At 40.6% G+C, this 22,776-nt stretch overlaps 3 protein-coding genes across 5 annotated transcripts; 1 reads left to right on the forward strand and 2 right to left on the reverse strand.

Moving 5' to 3' along the window:
• Positions 1 to 139: 139 nt before the first annotated feature.
• LOC4343446 (tyrosyl-DNA phosphodiesterase 1) lies at positions 140 to 10,053 on the reverse strand. Of its 2 annotated transcripts, XM_015791134.3 has the most exons (16): positions 9,935 to 10,053; positions 9,486 to 9,677; positions 9,108 to 9,380; positions 7,859 to 8,077; positions 7,298 to 7,358; positions 6,303 to 6,379; positions 5,968 to 6,225; positions 5,181 to 5,270; positions 4,306 to 4,440; positions 3,663 to 3,812; positions 3,263 to 3,366; positions 1,144 to 1,197; positions 962 to 1,052; positions 749 to 826; positions 521 to 662; positions 140 to 436 (listed from the first exon to the last, which is right to left on the reverse strand). In XM_015791134.3, exons 1-16 carry the CDS (start codon positions 9,950 to 9,952, stop codon positions 363 to 365), a joined length of 2,016 nt encoding a protein of 671 aa, XP_015646620.2. In that variant the 5' UTR covers positions 9,953 to 10,053; the 3' UTR covers positions 140 to 362. The 2 variants fall into 2 exon arrangements, 1 of the variants encoding a protein (XP_015646620.2); XR_003243461.2 differs by lacking the exon at positions 140 to 436 and having other exon boundaries at positions 536 to 662; positions 931 to 1,052.
• Positions 10,054 to 10,256: 203 nt separating this feature from the next.
• LOC4343448 (uncharacterized) lies at positions 10,257 to 12,321 on the forward strand. Of its 2 annotated transcripts, none has more exons than XM_026027026.2 (2): positions 10,257 to 10,567; positions 11,576 to 12,321. In XM_026027026.2, exon 2 carries the CDS (start codon positions 11,665 to 11,667, stop codon positions 12,097 to 12,099), a length of 435 nt encoding a protein of 144 aa, XP_025882811.1. In that variant the 5' UTR covers positions 10,257 to 10,567; positions 11,576 to 11,664; the 3' UTR covers positions 12,100 to 12,321. The 2 variants fall into 2 exon arrangements, with proteins under 2 accessions (XP_025882811.1, XP_025882810.1); XM_026027025.2 differs by having other exon boundaries at positions 10,420 to 10,567; positions 11,650 to 12,321.
• A 531-nt stretch (positions 12,322 to 12,852) lies between these two features.
• LOC4343449 (uncharacterized) lies at positions 12,853 to 15,136 on the reverse strand. The gene is made up of 2 exons (XM_015790014.3): positions 14,987 to 15,136; positions 12,853 to 14,201 (listed from the first exon to the last, which is right to left on the reverse strand). Exons 1-2 carry the CDS (start codon positions 14,989 to 14,991, stop codon positions 12,950 to 12,952), a joined length of 1,257 nt encoding a protein of 418 aa, XP_015645500.1. The 5' UTR covers positions 14,992 to 15,136; the 3' UTR covers positions 12,853 to 12,949.
• Positions 15,137 to 22,776: the final 7,640 nt, after the last annotated feature.

The raw sequence follows: 22,776 nt of genomic DNA on the forward strand, positions 1-22,776 counted from the left end.
AAGCACGGGGGATTTCTGGAAAAAGCTGGTTTAGGTAGCGTCCTTTGCACGTTAAAATTTCAGATCGCTATCGCTGGATGACGACGGACTGTAGGAGTACTACTCTGTAAAAGAGGATGGAGGCATAAACATCACGATCGGAAGCAGACAAGGCACACGATTCGTACCAACAAGAAAGAAAATATCCTGTGCTCGTACAAATTAGTAATAGAAATATCTAATCTCTCCCAGGAAATAGTACTACTTCCTGCTAATGGTTGAGTAGTGGGCACTGACAGGCGATCAGCTACCGGCCTTCTTGTTGTCGACATCGGAGCAGGGTTAGCCTTTCATTGATCATATATTGTCCGCATACCGCTTAGCTAACCATGGCGCGGCCAGACTGAACCATACACGTCCTTCTTTGTGTACCTCTTGTCCCAAGACCATGGGACATCTGAAAGTAAAAAAAACATTTCTAAGTGTTTTACTATTGTTACTCCACTGAAGTTGTATCAATCGTTAAATTAATCCAGCTCACCTTCTGTGCCGTAAGGCTTTGGAGGAAGTTGATATGGCACTGGCAATCTGATAATTTCCGTGGATTGTTCTTTTTCTTCGTCGCTTTTCCAGCAGAGTGTGACCAGTTTGGTTTTGATCTCTTTCCCAGGGGCCAGGTTATTCTGGGTAAGGAACTTAAAATGATGAAAAAAAAAAGCAAAGTGATCACATTATTATAATACAAAAGGAAGGAGAAATTAGATAGTACCAGGTTTGAATTGTTCTTCCCCGTACATGAAAATTGTGGTACAGATTGGTGAGTTTTGGGCAAGAACAGTACACCTAACTGAAAAGAGATCAAATGGCAAGGTATAAGCTACGATTCCATGATGACCAACACTATGTTGCAGAGCAGTTTTCCTGTAAAAGTCTGGATGTTCAGAAAATTTCCTCAATTCAACAATGGAACAAAATCATCCACCTCATATGAGCGTATCATCAGTTGTGTATTATTCTTCTGCAACGCACCCCAAGCAGCTTTGCTTAAATTTGCCGAGGTTAGTAGAAACCATCTGATGAGGATATACAAAGATTCCAGACAATGATTCAATGGAAATACTGTTATTAATTCTAGAGTTCAAAACAGTTTATATGGATGCTTACGCAATGTCTTGACCATTGTATCGAGTAAAAGTTTTTATGTGAGGCATCGCACGACTGGTAAGAAAACCCAAATCAGAATGTCAGTCCAAGTCAGTGATAAAGTAATAAACACTCTAAAAAGGATCAAAATATTACAGATCTAGGTATGGCAGGGATGCCAACCTTTGCAAGCTATAACAAATATCCATCGATCAACTAAATATGCTCAAGGAATACTATAAAATATAGACAATCATAATCATTACTCCCTCTTGTTTTTATTAGTATATATGACTACTTCAATGAACTGCTGCTTTTTAGATTACAATGATATTCTTCGCTATCTTTGCAATTAAATATAAATTTGCCTTGCCTAACCTTGGGGGTAGAGAAAATATAAAACTCATTTTGCACAGCACTACAGATCATATAGAAGAAACATTAGGCCCCTGGTATGTGGTATTGATTTTGGTAATTAATGACAAGCGCTAATTATGGACTACCTATTCAATTTGAGTAAGAGTTTGAGTTAGGACCACATGATGTGCATATGAAGGATGATTACCACGGATTAAAAACTGATGGCCAAGCAATGAGATGAATGTGATAAATATAGCTTTTCGTTTTTATCAATTGAGGTGTTGGATGATCAAATTTGCTAGGTTTCTTAATAGCTTTGCTGTATAGGGGTGGTAACCTTGGTGAGGAAATTATCAAAATGCCATATTAGGTCACATGCATGTGGGTGCTTCTCTTGGTCCAAATCTGCTTTTATTCTCTGACCTCAGGTGGTTTGACCGAAGGTTTCATGCCGGTCTGACCGTGGTATGTGCTCCGGTCTGACCGAGGCCTTGTGGGCGGTTAGACCATAGAGTTCTATTCTCGCGGTTGCCTCAGGCTCCAAGTCCTGAAAGCCGATCTGACCGGCGCCCTTGTGGTGGTCTAACCGCTGCGGTCTGACCGGGCCCAGCCCGGTCTGATCGGGAGCACTTGGAGCAAAATAGGAGGCCTGGACTTGGCGCTCTAGAGCCACTAGAGCTTAAGACGGTCTGATCGGTGGTAGCTCAATCTAACCGGAGCCACCCGCGGTCTAACCGGCCAGCCTATGGCGGTTAGACTGAAGGTGCATTAAATGTACTGCAACGGCTAGTTTTCTATCCGTTGCACTAGAGGCCAGTCTAACCGAACATCCCTTGGTGGTTCGACCGACAGACTCCTGTGAGTCGTGTTTCAGCCCCCAATAGCTAGTTTTTATGTGTGGGGGTATATATACTCCCCCACCAGCAGCAAGGAGGTTCTCTTGGCACATTGTTCAATTGTATAAACCTCTTGCATTCACTCTCACACCACTTGAGCACTTCTTCATCCTTTGTGGGTGTTTGAGAATAGTTTGAGCGAAGTCAAGTGCATTGCATCATCGATTGAGCTAGTGTGCCACTTGATCATCTACGAGTTTGGTTGCTACTTGTTACTCTTGGAGGTTGACACCTTCTAGACGGCTTGGAGGAGTTGTCCGGTGGCCTCTCCGAGAAGGTTGTGGAGGAGACCCGGTGTTGGGTGTGAGTGGTTCGAAATTCACCTCCTTCAGAGCGAAGGAACTACCCTAGTGATCGAGGTTTTGTGGTTTGAGCGGTGAAGTAGGGCTCACCTCAACAGGGATTAGGAAACCAGCGAGTTTCCGGACCTCGGTGAAAAACACCTTGTCTCTTGTTCTATTTACTTATTGCATTTACATTTGTGTAATTTACTTTTATACAGATTTTTTGAGCCCTTATCACCCTAGGATTGCAAAACTTAATCTAGTTGCTTGGTTAGACTTCTTCCTAACCAAACCTAGCAACTTAGGTTAGTTTTGATTAGGTATCATTTATTTTAAAAATCGCCTATTCACCCCTCCCCCTCTCTCTCTAGTCCTTGATCCTACACATGGACACATAATTAAGGTTGAACAGCACCAACCTATCAATTTAATGTTTGGTCACAAATGACCGTTCCTCCAAACATGGCTGTCGTGATTAAAGAAACATCACCAAACAATTTCTTGTGATATGCAGCACCATACGGGCAAGGTAACCATTAGGAAGTTCCATTTGAACAAGACAATAGCTTGTTAGATAATTGAAGGAATCAGGGAACATACCAACGACCCACATGGTCCGCTTTCCACCTGGCCCAATACTTCCTCAAGAAATCTTTTTCAACATTCTTTTGAGGGCTTGGAATGCAACTACCAGCTGCATAACCCTACATAAGAAACATTTGACATAAAAGAAAATCAGATAAGCGGTGATACTAGTACTCGGGTAAAAGGATTAGAAAAAATTCAGGTCATGGAACATGCTGATTTTGAGAGGGAACACAATCGGTTTATACTTCTTTTTTGTTATTTTGGGGCCAGCACTGATCTATCATAGGACATCATATCTGAAGAAGGTTCTCAACAGATCAAGAAAGCACAAGGAGCTTTCATGCTCGTGTGTTTTACGATGCAATATACAGGAAGTATGATTAGAGAATTTTTACAGATGTTAGGTTTATACCTCTATTGATGTCCTAACATCCTCCACTGTAGGCCAGACAATCAGTGGTTTACCAATACCCAAAGGTGAACCATTATCTGATTTACCAGCTGATAGTGAGAATGCAAACTCACTCATCCATTTCTCATCAAGTGACCCCAAGGAAGAGAACTGCATACAAGAGAATTAAAATGCTAAATGTCCTTTAAGGAGAACAAGCCTGGGAAGTAATAGGCGAGTAAAAAATTACAATATAAACTTTCAGTGAAACAGAAAGGGGAGATGAATGCCAGATTTTAAGTCCAATTAATCCGTGATGATGCAGGTGACAATATAACATATCCCGCACTCCTTATAGTCTCGCTCATTCTTGCAATACAAAACAAGAAACAGCTATTAACTAAGTACATATTCCTTTGACCATTAGTGCAAATTTTTTTACAGCTTCTATTAATGGCATTAGTGTGCTACAAAGTGCAGGGTTAAGGTACTAGAAGGTCTTTCCTAAGGTAAACTAGGCACCATGTGATTTTTGTTTCTCAATCTTAAGCATTTCTGCTTCAACCTTAACAGGGTTATTAAGGCATTCACTACATCACTTCGAAAAGTTGCCTGTGCTAAATGCTAAGATAAATGGATAAATAACTCACACATTCAAAGATACCTGATAAATCATGGGAGCCTTGCAAAACTGTTGTTCAAATGTGCACCCTTCAAGAACACTCCTAAGCTTCATATGACCCCACTTTTTAATATTGGGGCCAACATGATAACCAGGAACGGATCCAATCAACCTGACCTATAAGATGTAAAATCAGCTGAGACTAAATTATGAATACACGAGAGAGGAGAACTGGTGTGTGTGCTAGTATGTTTGCTTCTATGTAAAACTAATAGACCTTTTGCGAGTGCTGCTGAGCTTCCATGTACAGTTTATTTAGTTTTTGTGCATCCAACAGGGAGAGAAAGATCAAGGGCCAAAATGATGAGGCAATTCCTCATTTTTCGCTTTAAATATCACTTCATTCCTTATTTGCCATTGATGTCTTACTGACAATAGGAGGATTGGGCAAGTTTTCAGTGGCATATGTGGACTTTATCACTAAACACGCAATACAGAAGGTGCAGAAAAAAAATGCATAGATTAATTTCAAATGCAACCAAACTGGTAAGGTCCAACATAAGATTTTAAAATGGATAACAAAAGGAGCAATAGAATGGTTTCTTGTGAACTGAAAATCCTTCAGAACAGTAAATACTTTGTAGGACAAGCAATAAAAACAGTGCTAAAAGATGATGAAATCTGTTCATTTATTGAAGAAAAGGGAACTTTTGCATAAAGCAGCCTATTTACGGCGGAGGCACAAGCATAAATCAGTGATCACGTGATTAAGTAATTGCCAGCATTTATCATGCAAAGCGGACTTCAATTTTTTTTCTTTTTCATGTCAGCCTATTGCATGGAGAAAAAAAAAACGAGATGTTTACAGCTGAGCACTGCACACTAAGTGTAAACTAAGATTAATGGATTATACTAACCGATGAGCTCTTATAATCAAACTTCCTAAAGAATGCTGCATTGATGTTGACATCACCAACCACTGGTAAATTTACCCTGAACTCAGGCCACTGCATTGTCATGAAGAGAATAATACATTACAACATACATAGAGAAGATGTGTTTAGTACACTGCAACGGTAGGGAATTAAACTAGAACAAAAGTAATAGTTAGAATGAACTGGGGCTTTTCGAAGCTAGACAGCCCGAGACATCCTATTTTCATTCACTCCAATTTAGAGGTACTTATTACAGAACTCTGTACAATGTTCCACAGAAAATAAGACCATGTTTTGTGATTTGCTGAAACTTTCATTATACTTATTTTAAGGTATTCTTTAACATGGCTCATTGCTTTTAGCAATGAGACAGCTACTGTCTTACTATAAGTTTGCAACATGTTGCCAGCAATTCCAAGATCTCTCTCTAACAAAATCATGATATGCATATTTTACCAATTCAGTGTTTTACTAACATGAGAACAGTGGATCCCCTTGTGAACCAATTCAGTAGTATTTAATATGATTTCTTTTTATTGAGTAGCAGAAGAGTAGAAACAGAAGTTGCCAGTGTTAACTGTGATTGTTCGAGAAGTGCACAGTTATTTGTTAATTTTTATTCTGGTAACCTCCGGCAAAACACATTATGATGATAATTTAAAATATATCAGTAAGAAAACAACATTTAACTTCTTTTCTAAAAAAGTGAAACACAATTGGAGTGATACGTTAATCAAGAAGCAAAGACAAGTGCCCTGCTAGCTGCTACCTTAATTGCACTCAGATAATCAACCAAATCGTTTTCAAAGGAAACACTTCTATTCACATCTTTTGCATCTTTCCAGGGAAAATCTTGCATCCATAGCCCCTGAGTTTTGTTATTCCAGTCGACATGTATCAAATTTGCTGTGTGCACAACAACACGAATCCCTTGAGGATATACAAGCAGCATGGCCTTTGAATGATGTGTTCCAAATGAAATTGGAAGTGGAGGCTTGTGAAGGATCCAATTGGCTGGCTTCACTTTCTGTCACCCAACCATGAATATGAGATGAGAAAAAGGAAATACAAAAATATCATGAATTACTCTAGTAATGTTGTCACCTTCAGAAGCTCCACTGATGCACCATCTTCTCCATGTATAACTAGGACATGTCGAACTTTCCTTAAGCTTGGACATGCTGCACAGTGCAATGTTATTTACATTAAAACTAAAGGATGTAGATAATGGCAATGACTGGAAAAGAAAGCACAGTGATATTTCACCACATAGCATAGGGAACACAGATGGGCGCTGGTTGCCAAACTCCTTAGTAAATACATACATTTCATAACTAAGTGCATGTCAACAAAAAGATACATGAAGTAGTGGAAAATAGAAGACAAATGAGAATCATAATCAAAAATAGCAAAATAAAAGGCCAAAAGTACATGTTTTGCTTATCTTTGTAGTCCAGTTTTTTTATTCCACAAATATATTATGCTTTACAATTAACTAGTAAACATACAAATTGTAATCCTAGCCATAGAGGCTCAGAAAGATGAGCTTCCAAAATTATTGCACAGGAAACAATTTAGGTAAATCAATAACATAAATGACTATGATTCTAGAAACCAATAGAGAGTGACCAATATAGTTACATCAATTTATCAGTAATGAAGAATATGAGATGAGTTAGGTTGTTACCAGCAGCTACTTTCACTTCAAAAAGAATTATACCAATGAATAGTTACAGCAAACAAAACATTGAGGGGAAAGCTACCAGGATGGCAGAAACTAAATGCTTATTCAATGAAAAAAATGTGGCAGATTACTTTCAGCAACAAAGAAAGGACTGCTTTTCCTCTTACCAACAAGCACGTAGAATTTAGTATTAATTGTGCAGTACAAAAAAAATTAAAAGGAGCAGACAAATATAAATAGCACAGGATCGTAGTTGGTTTCATGATTGAGTGTTCTGACTTCTGAAACTGTAAAGTGGCAGAGGCGCCAAATTTATTTTGTTTGCAAAAAAGGTCACTACTTATGGTAAAAAGGAAGCAGCCCTCATACAAGGACAAACAATATTACTTGTATGATTTCCACCACAATAACCCACCTGTAAGCAGCCATTCCATGTCCACCATATAATTTGAGAGTACAGCAAGAAGCACTTCACCCTAATAATTCATTCATCATGTAAGAACTAGTATACTTCTTTGATGAATCTGGCAATGCATGAATAGAGTGTGAACATAAGAGAACATTTGTTTTAGAGAAATGGTTGGGAAATGATATGCAACACAGTATCCCTGAAAACTGAACAGATCAGCAGAATAAGAACTAGCCTTTGCTCCCCCACCATACACGATACCATTGACAATATAGACAGAAATCTTTACAAGGTCCAACTAGAGAACAATTCCATCTTTCAAACAGCAGACTACATGAGTTGAGGCTATATAGTGATAAATCACAAATGGTATATGAGCAAGAGTTTGTGTTGGTAATGATTTTCTTTTTGAACAAATATGTTGGTAATGATGAGCAGGCTAAGAAATTTGTTCTTATGCAACATTTGTGTCCTGAACAGATCATATCTAAAAGATGTTGTGGCACGCCATGTTAAACGAAATCAACCACATAACTTCCGCAAGAGCTCCTGTTAAATGGATGATACCTGTATGACATCTTGAATGGTAACTGAGGAAGTATTAGTCCATGAAGGAAGACCTTGGACACGCATGAGCCGAAAAGTCAATGAAAGTACATCTTTCAGATAATCAACAGAGTGTATTCTCTCGTTATTTCTCTCAGAAAAACCAGCACTATCAAGTGAACTTAACATTTGATCACAACCCAAACCGGAAATAGTTGAACTTTCTTCTGCAAAGCTTTTCTGGAATAGGACAGGAAATAGTAATGAAACTAAGATGGTAATGTACTATACTACAATTCAATAGTATACTGGTAATTTTACACAAGGAAAGAAAACATACAGCTAAACTAATATTCAGCAAGCTAAGGGGCACCATTTTTTACAATGCAAAATATAAAATATGCCAACACTAAACAACAGAAGCATACAAGGATAGCATATCCAATGCTGAGTTTCAGAAAGCAAATCCAAACATCCAATACTTAGATACTATTTGATAAATATTCACCACAGATAAGTACATTTCTAAACGCTTGCACCTTTGGATGGTATTTAAGTGTACCAGGATCTTTCAGTGGTATATTTATGAATCAGGATCTTTCAGTGTCACAGCCTGGAGTCTATGAATTAAGACGTAAAGACTTTATTTTCCTACCAGAAATATATAAAGATAGCCACTGATCAATTTCATAAACAATTGTCTGACATAATTTAAATTAGTTTATCCACGATAAAGTTATCAGAATATACACTGGAAAATCCCTTCTTTTAAAGGCATTCTTTAAGGGTATGTTTGGTTGTTTGTCACCTTGAGCTATAGCCCAGCTAGGCAAACCAGGTTGTTGCTGCGTTGCTAGGCTTGCTTTACTGAGTTGTTTGGTTGTTTAGTTTTTGACGGGCAGTTAGTTAGTCTAAAGAGAAGTTTGTCGTCGAAGGAGAGCCGAATTGGCTCTCCACTGCGAGCGAGCTTTTCCTTGCCCGTAGGGCTAGCTTGCCCCCAGAAGCTGCGATATATTTATGGTTCCAAACGCTGGGCCTTGCCAGGCCAGGCTAGGCTAATGCTAGCCTTAGATCCAAACGTGCCCTAAGTATTCTATGTCCAGCACTAGGATCATTTATGTTATATTAAAACTACAGCATTGCCCAGATTAAGCCATGATCAGACTAAACGGAAATATGATACACGGAAAACCATGGATTGCTCTCTTCTAAGTTAAACAAACTGCACAATACAGGCAGTGCAACTAGAAAGGTTAAGTACTTAAGTTACCTGTAAACTTCTTGCCAAAGCCTCATCTTCCATAATCTGACGATTTCTTTTGATAACTACAGTATCATCCTCACAGAGCCTCTTCCCCTTTTTAAAATCACTTGAACCCATTGATGTGGAACTTTTATGGTTATCGCCCACATTCAAATACTTCACAAAATATTCACCAGGGATGAGTTCCAGGACATCATCATGTGCAATCTTTACTCTCTCTTGAGCACAGACCTTCCTCCTCTGGCCCTCAGATCGAACAATGATAGGATTTGGTCCTTCCTGCACATCCAATGCCAATGAACAACAAGTTATTTTCTGAAAAAAAAGCCATCAGAACAATACTGCGCAGTTAATTGGAATATCCCCATGCCTTATCACACTCACCACTACCGCTTCAATGGAACCATCCGCCGAGGCATGTAGGCTCAGATGCTTGCGGCTGACTCTCTTGTCGACGACCACCAAATGATTCCTCCCTACAACATTGGCACCCAGATAGATAGGAATGCTTGACACCGATCCATTTGACGAGCTCGCATTTCCTTCATTGAGGGGGACTAGATTGCCAACCCTTACCTAAGCAATACACCAGTTTTCACACATCAGCTCAACAACAAAATCTTAAATCTCCTATGGAAAAACACTGATCAGAATACAGCGCAATGCACTGAAGCGATTCGCTGATTCTAATCACGCCTCCCATCCCCAAACCCACCCGGGGAGAAAAAATCGCACGCGCATATCATCGCCAAAACCACACCCCCAAAAAAAATCGCACGCGCGGAGAGAGAGAGAGAGAGAGAGAGAGGAAGATAATACAGAACGCAACTTACTCGAGACGAGGACGTCATGGGCGCGGTCTGGGATTGACTCCAAACCCTAAACCCTAGTCCCCCACATTGGAATCCTACCCAGCGCAATGGGGAGGAGGATGGGGAAGGGAAAGAGAACCGGAGAAGACGAAGACGAAGGCCATTCGAGAGCTCGAGTCGCGCGAACCGTGATTGCAGCCCAACCACCAAATCTATATGGGCTTTAGCCCATTTATCAACTTCTACAAGGCTGACGTCGAGAAACTCCATGGCCCAAAAAAGCCCATCATCAACTAAATCAGACCCAAAAGCTTCATCTAGAGGTCACTGGGCTGGAGCCGCCGCCACACACGTGAGTCTCCTACCCTCCTTCCTCCTCCGGTCGTAGCGGCGGCGCCCAGCGGCCGCGCCACCGCGTCGTCCCCCCGCCAGCTGCGGCGCCTCGCCTGGTCCACCGGCGGAGGGGCCGTGCGGCGCCCCGCCTCTTTCGCCCGCGGAGACCGGGGAAAGCGCAGTTCCGTTGCTATCAGCGGCCTTCGCCTCTGCCCTGAGTAGGCGGCGGAAAGCGCGGTGGCTAAGGACTCCAACTGCAGCGGCGTGTTCCAGAAGTATCGCGGAAACTGACGCCTTCTTCCGGGAGCAACTGAGCAAAGGGTAACTTTTTTTTTGTTTTTTTTGTTTTTAGTGAGCAAAGGGTAACTGAAATCATGACTCCTAATTCAGCTTGACTGCTTTCAATTCTCGAGTAGTTGTGACATCTAGCGTGATTATGGCTTTCCTACATCTTGTTTTGGTTTGTTTGTTTGGTAGTAGTAGAAGCCAAGAGCATCGTAAAGATAGAAGCGAGATTTGGGGAAACTTACTGTTCTGTAAAGCTGGAGAAACGTAGGTTTTATCTTCCTTTTTTTTTATTTCCTTTTTGGGCATTTCAATCCTTAGAATATCATACTAATTGAAGGTTTAGAGGTATGATGAAGACTTAATTAATGCTATGCTTTAGTGATCATGGTGTTCTTTTAAATAATAAGTGTTGATCCTAGCTTATATTGAAAGCTAATAGTAATAGCCTAATATAGGGTATTTCTACCAAAAAAATGTGATCGTGCTGCTTAGGAAACTTAGGAGCTGGAAGTTTTGAATATTACTAGAATATAGTGTATCCTTATTCCTGAATCCTGAAGGTTAGCTACCACTTTGTTTGAATAGCTACCACCTTGTTTATCTTCTGTCCAACCTTGGCGTTAATCCAACACAACTACGCAAGGGATTTATGATGGTTCGAATGAGTTGTGTAGTGCTTATTTTTGTGTGAGGTTGTATGACTCTGCTTGTTGAAGTCATAACATTTGACATCATACAGTTTGGCTCGCACTGCATTCAATAGTCAATATAACCTTTTTCAAAAGAAAAAGTCAATAGTAATGGTGACATCCTAATTTCTCTTACTTGATGAAGTGGAACATGACGTTAATGTTAGATATACCCATAAAAAAATTGTAAAGTTTCAAACGTCTAGAGTACGTAGTTTAGTGAATCATCATTTTTTTGTTTTGCTTTGTTTGACGTGCAACACATTTTTGTTCATAACTCAGCAGAAGTTCTGTTTGCACTTTTCCATCTCTCGTTTCTTTGATATTAATATTTTTGTCTTGTTGCATTTAGGTATGCATACATTTTCTTACTGAGCAACCTTTTGGAATCCCTCTCTAAGGAACTGTTTACTGCAACATCTTTAGGTTCTTATTAATACCATGGATCAGAAACCTAAGGATGATTTTGATTTCCTTGAACCATCAGTACTCTTAGATGAGACACACTATCAAACGGGTTTCAAGAATGGTTATAGTGAGGGCTTGGTGTCTGGAAAAGAAGAGGGAAGGCAGGTTGGTTTAAAGAATGGTTTTCAGGTAGGTGAAGAACTAGGTTTTTATCAGGGATGTCTGGATGTTTGGACGTCGTTGGTTTCAATTGATCAAGATGCATTCTCAGCTCGGGTCAGGAAAAACATTGAGCAACTAGCTGCACTGTTGAGAAGCTATCCGTTGTCGAACCCAGAAGACGAGCAAGTTCAAGATATAATGGAGAAGATAAGACTGAAATTCAGGGTTATCACAGCAAGTTTAGGTACAAAACTGGAGTATCAAGGTCGCCCTACATCATCCAAGCAGGATGTTGAGGATCTGTAACTAGTTTAGCTTTCATTGTCAAATTACCATGTTGAAATGATATATGAGACCCAAACATGTTTATGTAGGTTTCGGTTAACGAATACTTGTTCGAGTGAATGCTGCTATATTACTCTGTTTCTAAACATCTTATGAAGGCCACCGGGATCACAGTGGAGACCTGAAAGCCTGTATCTGAGTATCTATGTACACTCAAGTTAATTTGAGGCAGTTCTGGACTCATCTTGTTTTTGATCCTTAGTCCTGCTTTACTTACCACATATGAGTACCTCCGTGACATTTATCATAATTGAGGTGTAATATAATGTCTTCACAAAGAACTTATCATTTGCTTCCTATTTGCACATACCGTGCATTCCATGGCTGTGTTGGGGAGGTGAGTTCGCACGCAAAACGGAGCGACACATTTTCTTATGATTAATTAAGTATTTACTATTTTTTTAAAAAATGGATTAACATAATTTTCTAAAGCAACTTTTGCATAATTTTTTTTTTAAAAAATACCATTTAATAGTTTGAAAAACGTGCGCGTGAGTTGGGAACTCACCGGTGCCCTGTAAACCTGCATTCTCTATGCGGTAAGACTACTGATCGCTGGTCCTGCTTTTCTGCAAACGGCGACCTGGTTTCAGGTAACGTTTCTGCTGCTGTTACTCATCATGATCATCATCAGTATACCTGATTACTCTATCCAGCACATACCGACATACGGAACTTTTTTTTTTTCACAGAAACCACGAACGCAGCATGCCATTTTTTCAGGAAGAACCAACCACTATTTTTATTATTTCAGGAGGAAATTCCAGAGCGAATTCCTCATCAGTCATCACCGCCACAGTTATCAGCCGAACTACACGCCACGGCCACGGCCGCGGCGGGCATGGCTGGCGACATACATGGTCGGGCGCGCCGCGCCGCCGCGGTCGCTGGCGACGTAGCTGGAGACGGTCTCGACGATGCCCATGGGGTTCAGGTCCTCGCCGTCGTCGCTCTCGAACACGGCATGCCGCGTCAGCCCGCTCACGAGGCCGTGCGTGTGGAGCACGACCGTCAGCGGGCGGTCGGCCTCGATGCCGCACTCGTGCACGGTGAAGAGCCTGTTGGGGCGGCCGGCGTAGACGGTGTCCGCCGCGACGCCCGGGGAGAACGCCCCCGGCGACGCCCAGACCGCGCGGTCGTCGCCCATGAACAGCGCGCGCGCGCCCAGCCTCGACAGCGCGATCGTCCTCGCCGCCATGTCCACCGCGTACGCGACGCACACCCTGGGCATCGTCAGCATGTCGGGCCCTTCCGGTGGCACCTCCTCGCCCGCGTGCACGTAGAACACCTCCTTCATCAGCATCAGCCTCTCCCTCTCGTCGTCCGCCACCAGCGTGAGGCGGAACGAGGGGGCGTCCACGGGCACGTACGCCACGGGCACCAGCTTCGGCTCCCCGCGCGCGCCGTCGCTCTCGAGCTGGTAGATGTAGACGTGCGAGACGGCGTAGAAGCAGCCGGCGAGCGACGCGGCCGACTCCAGGTGGAAGTGCGGGACGTAGACCCACTTCCAGTGGCTGTCGCCGGGCCTGGCCACGGCGACCTTGTTTACCAGGCCGCAGAACACGGCCACCGCCTTGTGGTCGTCGGAGAGGCCGATGGCCGTCGGCTGGTGGTACTCGGGCTCCACCATCTTTGGGTCGTGCGACGCCGCGTGGATCATGGTGACGAGCGAGGGGAGCTCGGTGAGGTGGCGCGTGAACGGGTGGAGGAGGCGGAGCACGTGGGCGCCGCCGCGCTCCCGCAGCGTGAGGAGCCCGCCCAGGGTGGGGCCCATGACGTCGTGGTCCTTGAGCTCCGGGACGTCGACGGCGAGGACGGCGCCGGTGCCGGTGTTGAGGAGGCGGTTGCGGAACGGCGCCGCCGCCGGGGGGGTCTCCTCCAGCATGATCCACGACCTGGGGAGGTACTTGGGGCGGAGGCCGTCGCCGACACGTGGGTCCTCGGTGTGCTGCCTCCAGGGGCTGCACACGGCGCGGAAGCGGATGTAGTCCGTGACGTCGTTGGCCAGTAGGCGCTCGGCGATCAGCATCACCAAGCACCCCGTCAGGGTTGACCAGTCGCTCCTACAACATTAATTGTGAGGAAAAAGTGCGTACACCATAAATAAAAAAAAGATGCAGATACAACAAAAACAGGTAGACCATAAATAAAAAGATGTGGATACAACAAAAAGGGGTAAACCTATAAATAAAAAAGATGTAGATACAACAAAAAAAAAAAAGGGTAAACCATAAGTATTAAACATGTAAACACCTATCTACTAAGAAATTACCTAAGGAAAAGTGGTTAAACCATAAATAATCAAATATGTAAACACATATCTACGAAGGAATCATCTAAGAAAAAGTGGGTAAACCACTAAGTATGTAAACACCTATCTACGAAGAAATTACTTAAGCAAAAGTGGGTAAACCATAAATATTAAATATGTAAACACTTATCTACGAAAAAGATACCTAAGGAAAAGTGGTTAAACCATAAACACCAAGTATGCAAACACATATCTACGAAGGCATTACCTAAAGAAAAGTGGGTAAACCATAAATACCAAATATGTAAACACCTATCTACGAAAGAATTATATATGAAAAAAGGGTAAAACATAAAACCAAGTATGTAAACACCTATCTATGAAGGTGTTGTCTAAGAAATCCATCTAACAAAGAATCGCATCCATCTAAAAATGGAATTGTCTAAAAAAATCCATCTAAAAAGAAGTCACCCGTGAATCTATCCAAAAATGAATCATCTAGAGTTCATCTAAAGAAGAAATCATTGGAAAATACATCTCGAAAAGGAATATAATAAAATAGATCTAAAAGAAGCACCTAAAAGTTGAAGAACTTACCCCATCCGAAGCGTTTCAAGAGGATCTTCGCGACTCTAAGACATATTTGACGAGCTGAGCCTATGGCAAAGGAAGGAGCTCGACAAAACCTAGAGCCTTGGCGGCGGCTGTGAAGAATGGTTGAGGGCGAAGAGGGAGGGGGATTATTTATGGTATAGAGAGGAGCGGGTAGGTAGTAGAGATAGGGTATAGAGGATGGAGCGCGTGACGGTTCACTTTGGGCTGAGACCCCTGTAGGATAGGAGGCCGATTAGAGGGGTTGACTAGGCGGTTTTAAAACTTTTGGCTAAAACCGAGTTTTGTATGCGGAAGCGTAAATCAAAACGGTTTTGCACAATTCAAAATCTAAATCAACTAATCTCAAGCAAGTGCACTAAGAAGCTAGCCTATGTTGAGATTTGCAAGCCTAGGGTGATAATAGCGCAAATAAACTCTAGTATGTAAACTTGCTCAAAGTAAATTTGCACAAAATAAAGAAGACAAGTGACAAAGAATTTTTTCACCTGATGTTCGGAGCTTGCCAACTTCCTATGTCACCGTTGAGGCGAGTCCAACTTCACCGCTCAAACCACAAAGTGGTCTCATAAGCCTCTATCACTATGGTCGTTCTTCCTCCACTCTGGAGATGGCGAACACCGAGCCACTCACAATCAACACCGGGCCTCCTACACAACCTTCTTGGAGAGGTCACCGGGCAACTCCTCCAAACCGTCTAGGAGGTGGCAACCTCCAAGAGTAACAAGTCTAGGATGCTTGCCGATGATGATCAAGTGCCACACTAGCTCTAACAAAGAAGCAAATGCATTTGGATTGGCTTAACTCACTCTCCAACACCTCACTAGATAAACTAAATGCACAAGGGTGTGAGAGCTCTTGCAAGGGTTCAAGATAATGCAATGGAGTACCAAAACCCTACCCTTGCTGCTGGGGAATGGGTATATAAACCCCCAACCACCAAAACTAGTCGTTGGAGGCGAAACCCGAACTCCCAGGTGTTGGGCGGTCATACCGCCATGGGGTGGCCGGTCATGCCGCTCTCTATTGTAATGGCTAGAAAACTAGTCATTACAGTGCATTTAATGCACGGGCGATGGCTAGCCAGTCTGACCGCCATAGGCATGCCGGTCAGACCGCCATCGGCTCCGGTCAGACCGTCTTCGGCTCTGTATCGTCAAGATGAGACCTCCTTCAAAATCAGGATCAGCGGTCAGACCAGACAACACACATTGGTCAGACCGCCATAAGGGCTGCGGTCATACCGCAGTTCACTTTTCAGCACAACCAGCTGTTAGTAAAATGATGATATCTCTTGACTCGGGTCTCGGAATTTGACGTTCTTGGACTCTATGAAAAGCTTATTCAAAGGGATATCCAACTCATGAAATTTCCATCCATGAAACACAACTTAAAGCAAGGAGAAAGGGCTCACACTCCGAAGGATACTCCACCGGAGAATACCACATTAAGCTACCCAAACTTATAGGATGTACCAACTTCTTTCTTTGTTTGGGACTTAAGAAAACTCATTACACTTAGCTAGACAATCCCACCAAATGCACCTACATGCATATGAAACATGCTCGCTTCATAGACCCGTCTTGATAGTACAACGCCTATCTAACAAATCTGATCTACACCAAACACCAAGACCGGGAACAAACTAAGAAAACATTCTTAGCTTGATTATACCTTTGCCTTGCGCCATCCAACTTGTGGTTAATGCTTGAGCCAAGATCAACACTTATGACCATTCGGTTGAATCATGTTTATGCCGAGGTCTTGATCATCCTTTGTTAAGACTTTCTTCTCATCATAAGCTTACTTCGTTCTTATCAACATGGCAATGTCTTTGGCTTGGTGACCATCAACCCATGATGTCATCCATTAGCCTCATCACGGTGGGACCTATTCCTTTGCACAGTTCATAGGAGAACATTAGTACCAACAAATCAGTTATCATCATCCACTTGATGACCAACCGGTTGCATATGAAAGATATGAATATGTTTGTTAGGTATTCATTAACACCACAAGTATCATATACTCGTACGCAAGCTCAAGTGCAAATATCCGATATAAATAATAGGCAAATAATATGGATCTAGAACATTCACAATAAATGTATAGGATTTGCTCCCCCTAAATATATGCATACAAAAAAATATACAAGAGATGTAAGTGTATGCATAAGTAAAGAAGAACCAATGGAGTTTATCCTATACACGAAGGCATGTAGCAATGATAAAGATAAACAAAAACACATACCTTCATGATCTTCATGTTCTTAATGTAAATGAGACTAAATAAGATAAGACTCAAGTAAACATTAGTCTCACACTTATATACGAATAACATGGAAATCATATATATGAACCTATCAAAAAGTAGGAGATAAAAAGTGATATATATCGCTTTATTTCCATGCAGTTCATCCTTGTCATGATTAAGGTCCATCACAAAAGAATGCATGTCTACTACATCTCATTATTGGGAAATAACCTAATTGACAACTTATGTAAAGGAGAAGTTAATCCCATAAACATGGGTTTATCATCTATCACCAAAGCAACAATTACACAAATTGTTTAAGCCAAGATCTTTCAATCTTTTCTCTCTTTGGTGATGGATAATAACCCGATATAAACAATATAGGGAGATGAGATGAAAGATGATTTCAAATCAAGATAGAGATATTACAATAAACAAAATATAGAATAACCTCCCCCTCAATTTGTGCATACATATGGATATGAAAGAATGCATATGCACATAATTAATTAAGAAATGAGAGAGCTCACACTATATTTTAGATCCACAAGAGATACAAGATTAGAATATGTGGAGTTTAATACATACCTCCCATCATTTTTATTTTCATATCCAAATGAGGCTAGTCAAAGAAAAGCTCATAAAAATGTTAGTCTCATATAGTTAGATTTGTTATTAATCACCAAAACCAAATTAAGGCACTTGAACTTACAACCCCCAAGGTATATGGACCTAGAACAAATGGAACAAGAAAAACACTATTGGGCTAATTGGAGCAACATTTCTATTGGGCTCTTCATGAAAAATGATGTGTGTATAATTTGTTCCTTTTGTTTTCTGTTTTTGACTTCTAAAACATGAAGCACCAAGGTCATTTCCTTGGCAAATTCAACATATACTCTATTATAAATGTAGTGGTGTTGTATTCGATCCAGGTTTATGATTGTATTCACACTACAAAATGTACTTTCAATTTAATAGTTTTGCCACGTTGCACATAATACTTGAATTACTGATTTCTTAGTGTCAGAATTACAAGGCAAGTAATGGTGAAAGGTTTTGATTAATTCGTGCATTGGAAGACTACAATACCAGAAGTTCTCTTAGTTTGTCATGAAATAAGCTCTTGTAGTCTCAAGGAACCAAATCATGTCTCTTGATAAACAGAGAAAATACTTTTGGGTTTTCAAATTGACAGGATAGAGACATCTATAAGGTGTGTCTCATTCACCTTCTTGTTCAAGTCAGGCACACACACCTCCCCAGTTTTGAGCATTTTCAAAATAATGTTGTTTGGAATGCAATGTGTCTATTTCTTTGCATCTAGAAAATGTGAACTTAAACTTCAAGTACAAAAATGTTTGATATGATTTACCAATTTTCAATCTAAGACAATTGTGTTTCATAAGAAAAAAAATCTTCACTTGGTATTTGAACTTTTTGTCCACAATACTGAACCACTGACTTTGAAGAAATAAAGAAGCTAGTAGAAAAGTATAAAGTTTCAAATGAAACATCATGCTTTTGGCTTGGATATGAATGAGCTTGTGGATGTTGGTGGTGGTGACAGACTCCGCATTCAGTTGGACTTGGGAAAGGCATGTTGGTTCACTTTATATGTTGGTACAACATTAGTACAATATTATAAAGACTAGTAACATGTCCATGACTTGTAACGCGTCATGTCCATATAATTAGGGATGGCCTAGAGAGTGGTTGAGGATAAAGCATTGAATCTAGTGGTTATGTTCCACATACATGCATGTTGCACATGGTGGAAGGAAGGGATCGAAGGATGATGACTCCGCTCTTTTAAGATAGGCAAATATTAAAAGTTCAATTAAATAACATATACATTGTAGTGCAATATTACAAATACATCAATCAAGACAAAAAAAATCAAATACAAAATGGGGCAAAAGCAAACTCATTTTATGGATCAAATTCCACAAAATTTGAATCCTAGAATGAAATGGAGCAAAACATTCCCCCTCTCCTAACCAAGATTTTCTATTTAAGTGGCGTCGAGATAATTCTAGATCATTTCGAGGCACATCATTTAAGTGTGGGAAAGCATTACTAAAGGTTCAGAACTAGATTTCTTTTAGGTGATTCAAAACTGGATTTTCATCACTTGGTTCTTTTAGAAAAATCTCAAATGGACTTTTCTTCACCATTATTACAGATAAAGCTAATCTATGGTTAAAAAAAGAGAAAAATACATTGGCGGTACACAAACTTATTAGGTGGATACTCCCTCCGTACTCACAAAGGAAGTAGTTTAGGACAATGTTTAAGTCAAACCTTGGGAATATAAATCATGAATAACTCTTAAGTTGTTGAGTTTGAAAATGTAAAAATCATATGAATAGATTTGTCTTGAAAAATACTTTCATAAAAGTATACATATATCACTTTTCAATAAATATTTTTGTAGAAACAAGAAGTCAAAGTTGTGTTTTGGAGACCGTGTCGCATTCCAAAATGACTTCCTTTACGAGTACGGAGGGAGTATAATTTAGTATAAAAATTTGTAAAATGTATTTTGGTGTATGAACTCGCAAACCAAAACCAAAAGGACATGTCATGGCTAATTTTACCAAGTTAAACGTTTATTAGGACACAACGTATACATATAGGTTGGCATGAGACATGATATAACAATTTGATTTGTGCTTTATTATTCTTTATTCTATCTTTGCATTGCTTCTCTTTTTTATGTCTTTATCTGTACAATAGTTAGGCCGCATTAAACTTTTTACTGGACAAATTTATGTCTACGTAGCATTTTTCTCGTGTACATGTTTATGTAGTATCCTAGTTAACACTCAAATTGGCAAGATTAGCCTTGTGTTCTTTTGGTTTTGGTTTGCACGCACCTTCTAACAAGTTCGTGTATGTACTGGATTATACCCACCGAACAAATTTATGTATCTTAAATACAATTTACTAGGAGGTAATGTATTTTCTAGTGTAAAATTTGATACCTCTAAGTAATGTTCCTCAACTATAATTTTTTAGCGTAAAATTTAGGTATCTTGAGATACTTTCTGAACAACCGTAACTTTTTTCTAAAAGAAAAGAAATAAGCTAATCTCCATTAGAAATCAGTGGGCGGGGATGTTTTTGTTAGTGAGAGGTACTAGTGTTAGCTTAAAATGATTACCACGTGCGTACATGTAACTATTGCACATCTATGTGCAAATATTGATGTTGTGGCATTTGCCACCCTACGAGGTTATTTGCAACGGAACCCTGTTTGGATTGTTGCAAAATTTACTTGTTCCGTGTAGAACTTAATCATTTTTCGGTCTTCTGTGACAGTCCTATGAAGTTTCTATAAGATTTTTTTTGTTGTTATAGCATTTTTTTTGGCGAGGTCTATGGCTAGTATTTCCTTTTGTATTCCAAATCGTCAATGTAATTGGCTAACAAAGTGTACTAAAGACTGATAAATTGGGTGGTGATACTTAGGCTGAGTTCGTATGTGAACGTTCCCAACCTCTTGCTCGTTTTTGACACGCATGATTCCCAAACTACTAAACGATGTCTTATTTTGCCAAAATTTTCTATAGAAAAGTTGTTTTTAAAAATTATACAACTACTTCATTTTTTTAAGTTTTTAGCTAATACTTAATTAATTATGTACTAATCTACCACTCTATTTTGTATGCTAGGGTGAGGGTTCCCAACCCTCACCTTAGAACACAACCTTAATTAGGATACAAGGAAAAGTGGTGTTAACATGCGAGTGTGCCACTAACCACCGAAATTTATGAGGTAGAACAATCTTGTAACGAAGACGACGATGACTTTGTAGTTTTGTATTTTGTATCAGCGCAACAGGTGTGCTGGCTGAATTGTAGCAGTTGCAACCGAATATAGCCTACGAAATTGACTTACGACAAAATAACGTTATAGACGGCAACATGCACCTTGACTGAACCTATATAGGAGAAGTAGGTTGGCACCGTTGGCCATGGACTAGGGTTTTCACCGAAACAAGCTTGAGATGAGCTCAATCCATCTTCGAGTTTTCAAGCAAACTCGGTTCGAGCTCGAGTTAAACTCGAGCATATAATAATGTATATTAGTACCTGGTAAAAAAATAATGTATATTAGTATTCTTTATAAAATAAAAAAGGTTAATCATATTAAAAGAAAAAGACAGGGAGAATATATATATACCAACATATACTAGTTTATTTTGTTTCCCATATTTTTCTAGGACAACATTTTTGGGTCTACACTCATTTGCGGATCATAGGCAAATGCAACGACGTCTTCATGGACTGATCAGGATCCTCTACTGTTGAAGGCTGTGTTTAGTTTTCCTTCAAACTTCCAACTTTTCCGTCACATCAAATGTTTGGACACATGTATGGAGTATTAAATGTGGACGAAAAAAACCGATTGCACAGTTTACAAGTAAATTGCGAGACGAATCTTTTGAGCCTAATTACGCCATGATTTGACAATGTGGTGCTACAGTAAACATTTGCTAATGACAGATTAATTAGGCGGCAAGGCAGCATATGATCCAAACATTCGCTCGCCAGTTGTTTCAATCGCTTCTTTATTTATTCTCAAATCATCACCGGCAGGTACCGATAAAATAGTCACTAATGCCCTTCTTGATCATAAGTTGCCTCTCTTTGTTTAATCCCATGGCCCCTTGTAGGCCATCTCTATTTCGTAGGTTTGACATAGTCCTTTTATATTCGTACCTTCAAATGGAAAAGGCTTGAGATGCCCATTATCGAGCGATATAACAACGGTTGCACAATTCGCCTCTGCTCTCGATAAAACAAGTCAGAATCAATTGGCAAGGGGTCGACGATTACGAGAATTGCTTAAACAATCCCAATCAAACCCTCTCCCAGTGGAAGAGCAGATAGCTCAAACGAAAGTCAAAAAACCTCTAGCTCATAGTTCGATTGGACATGTAGGTTATATTCGTACTGGTTTCTCATGTATAACCATAGAAGGAATTCAATCACTACTAATTGGTATATTTATTTATGCATTAATGACGATAGATGCATTCGCCATAGTTCCAGCATTACGGCAAATCCGTGTCAAATATATAGCGGATTTAGGCAAGGGCCAGCGGAAGAAGTTCTAGATACTTTTCCGTAATAGATTCGTCTCGCAATTTATAGACAGAATCTATAATTTATTTTGCTATTAGTTTACGTTTAATACTTCAAATACTTACCAGTACACGTCAATTTTTTTTATCAAAACAACTAAATACGGCCAAAGTCACTGGATTTGATAAAAAGACCGTGCATTTAACCTCAATCCTTCGTGGACACGGCGACCGATCAGGCGATGACAGCAGCTAGCAGGCCGAAACAATGGCTACGGCGCTATGCCACGCAGGAGTACGTACTAGTAGTGCGATAGGGACGTCGCCGCTGATCGCGGTCGGTGTGTGTGGGGGCGGGGGCGGAGGCAGAAAGCGGCCGAAATCGTCGTGCTGCGCCCATTATTTTCCTCCCAAATCCACAGGCCGCGCT

This window comes from Oryza sativa, chromosome 7 (genome assembly GCF_034140825.1).
Source record: "Oryza sativa Japonica Group chromosome 7, ASM3414082v1".
Lineage (NCBI taxonomy): Eukaryota > Viridiplantae > Streptophyta > Magnoliopsida > Poales > Poaceae > Oryza > Oryza sativa.

Coding starts and splice junctions, on each gene's coding strand:
- LOC4343446 (XM_015791134.3), bottom strand. Junction 3,813..4,305: donor AGGCTCCCATGATTTATCAG/GTATCTTTGAAT, acceptor TCTTGTATGCAG/TTCTCTTCCTTGGGGTCACT. Junction 1,053..1,143: donor TACAATGGTCAAGACATTGC/GTAAGCATCCAT, acceptor TATCCTCATCAG/ATGGTTTCTACTAACCTCGG.
- LOC4343448 (XM_026027026.2), top strand. CDS start 11,665: ATGGATCAGAAACCTAAGGATGATTTTGATTTCCTTGAACCATCAGTA.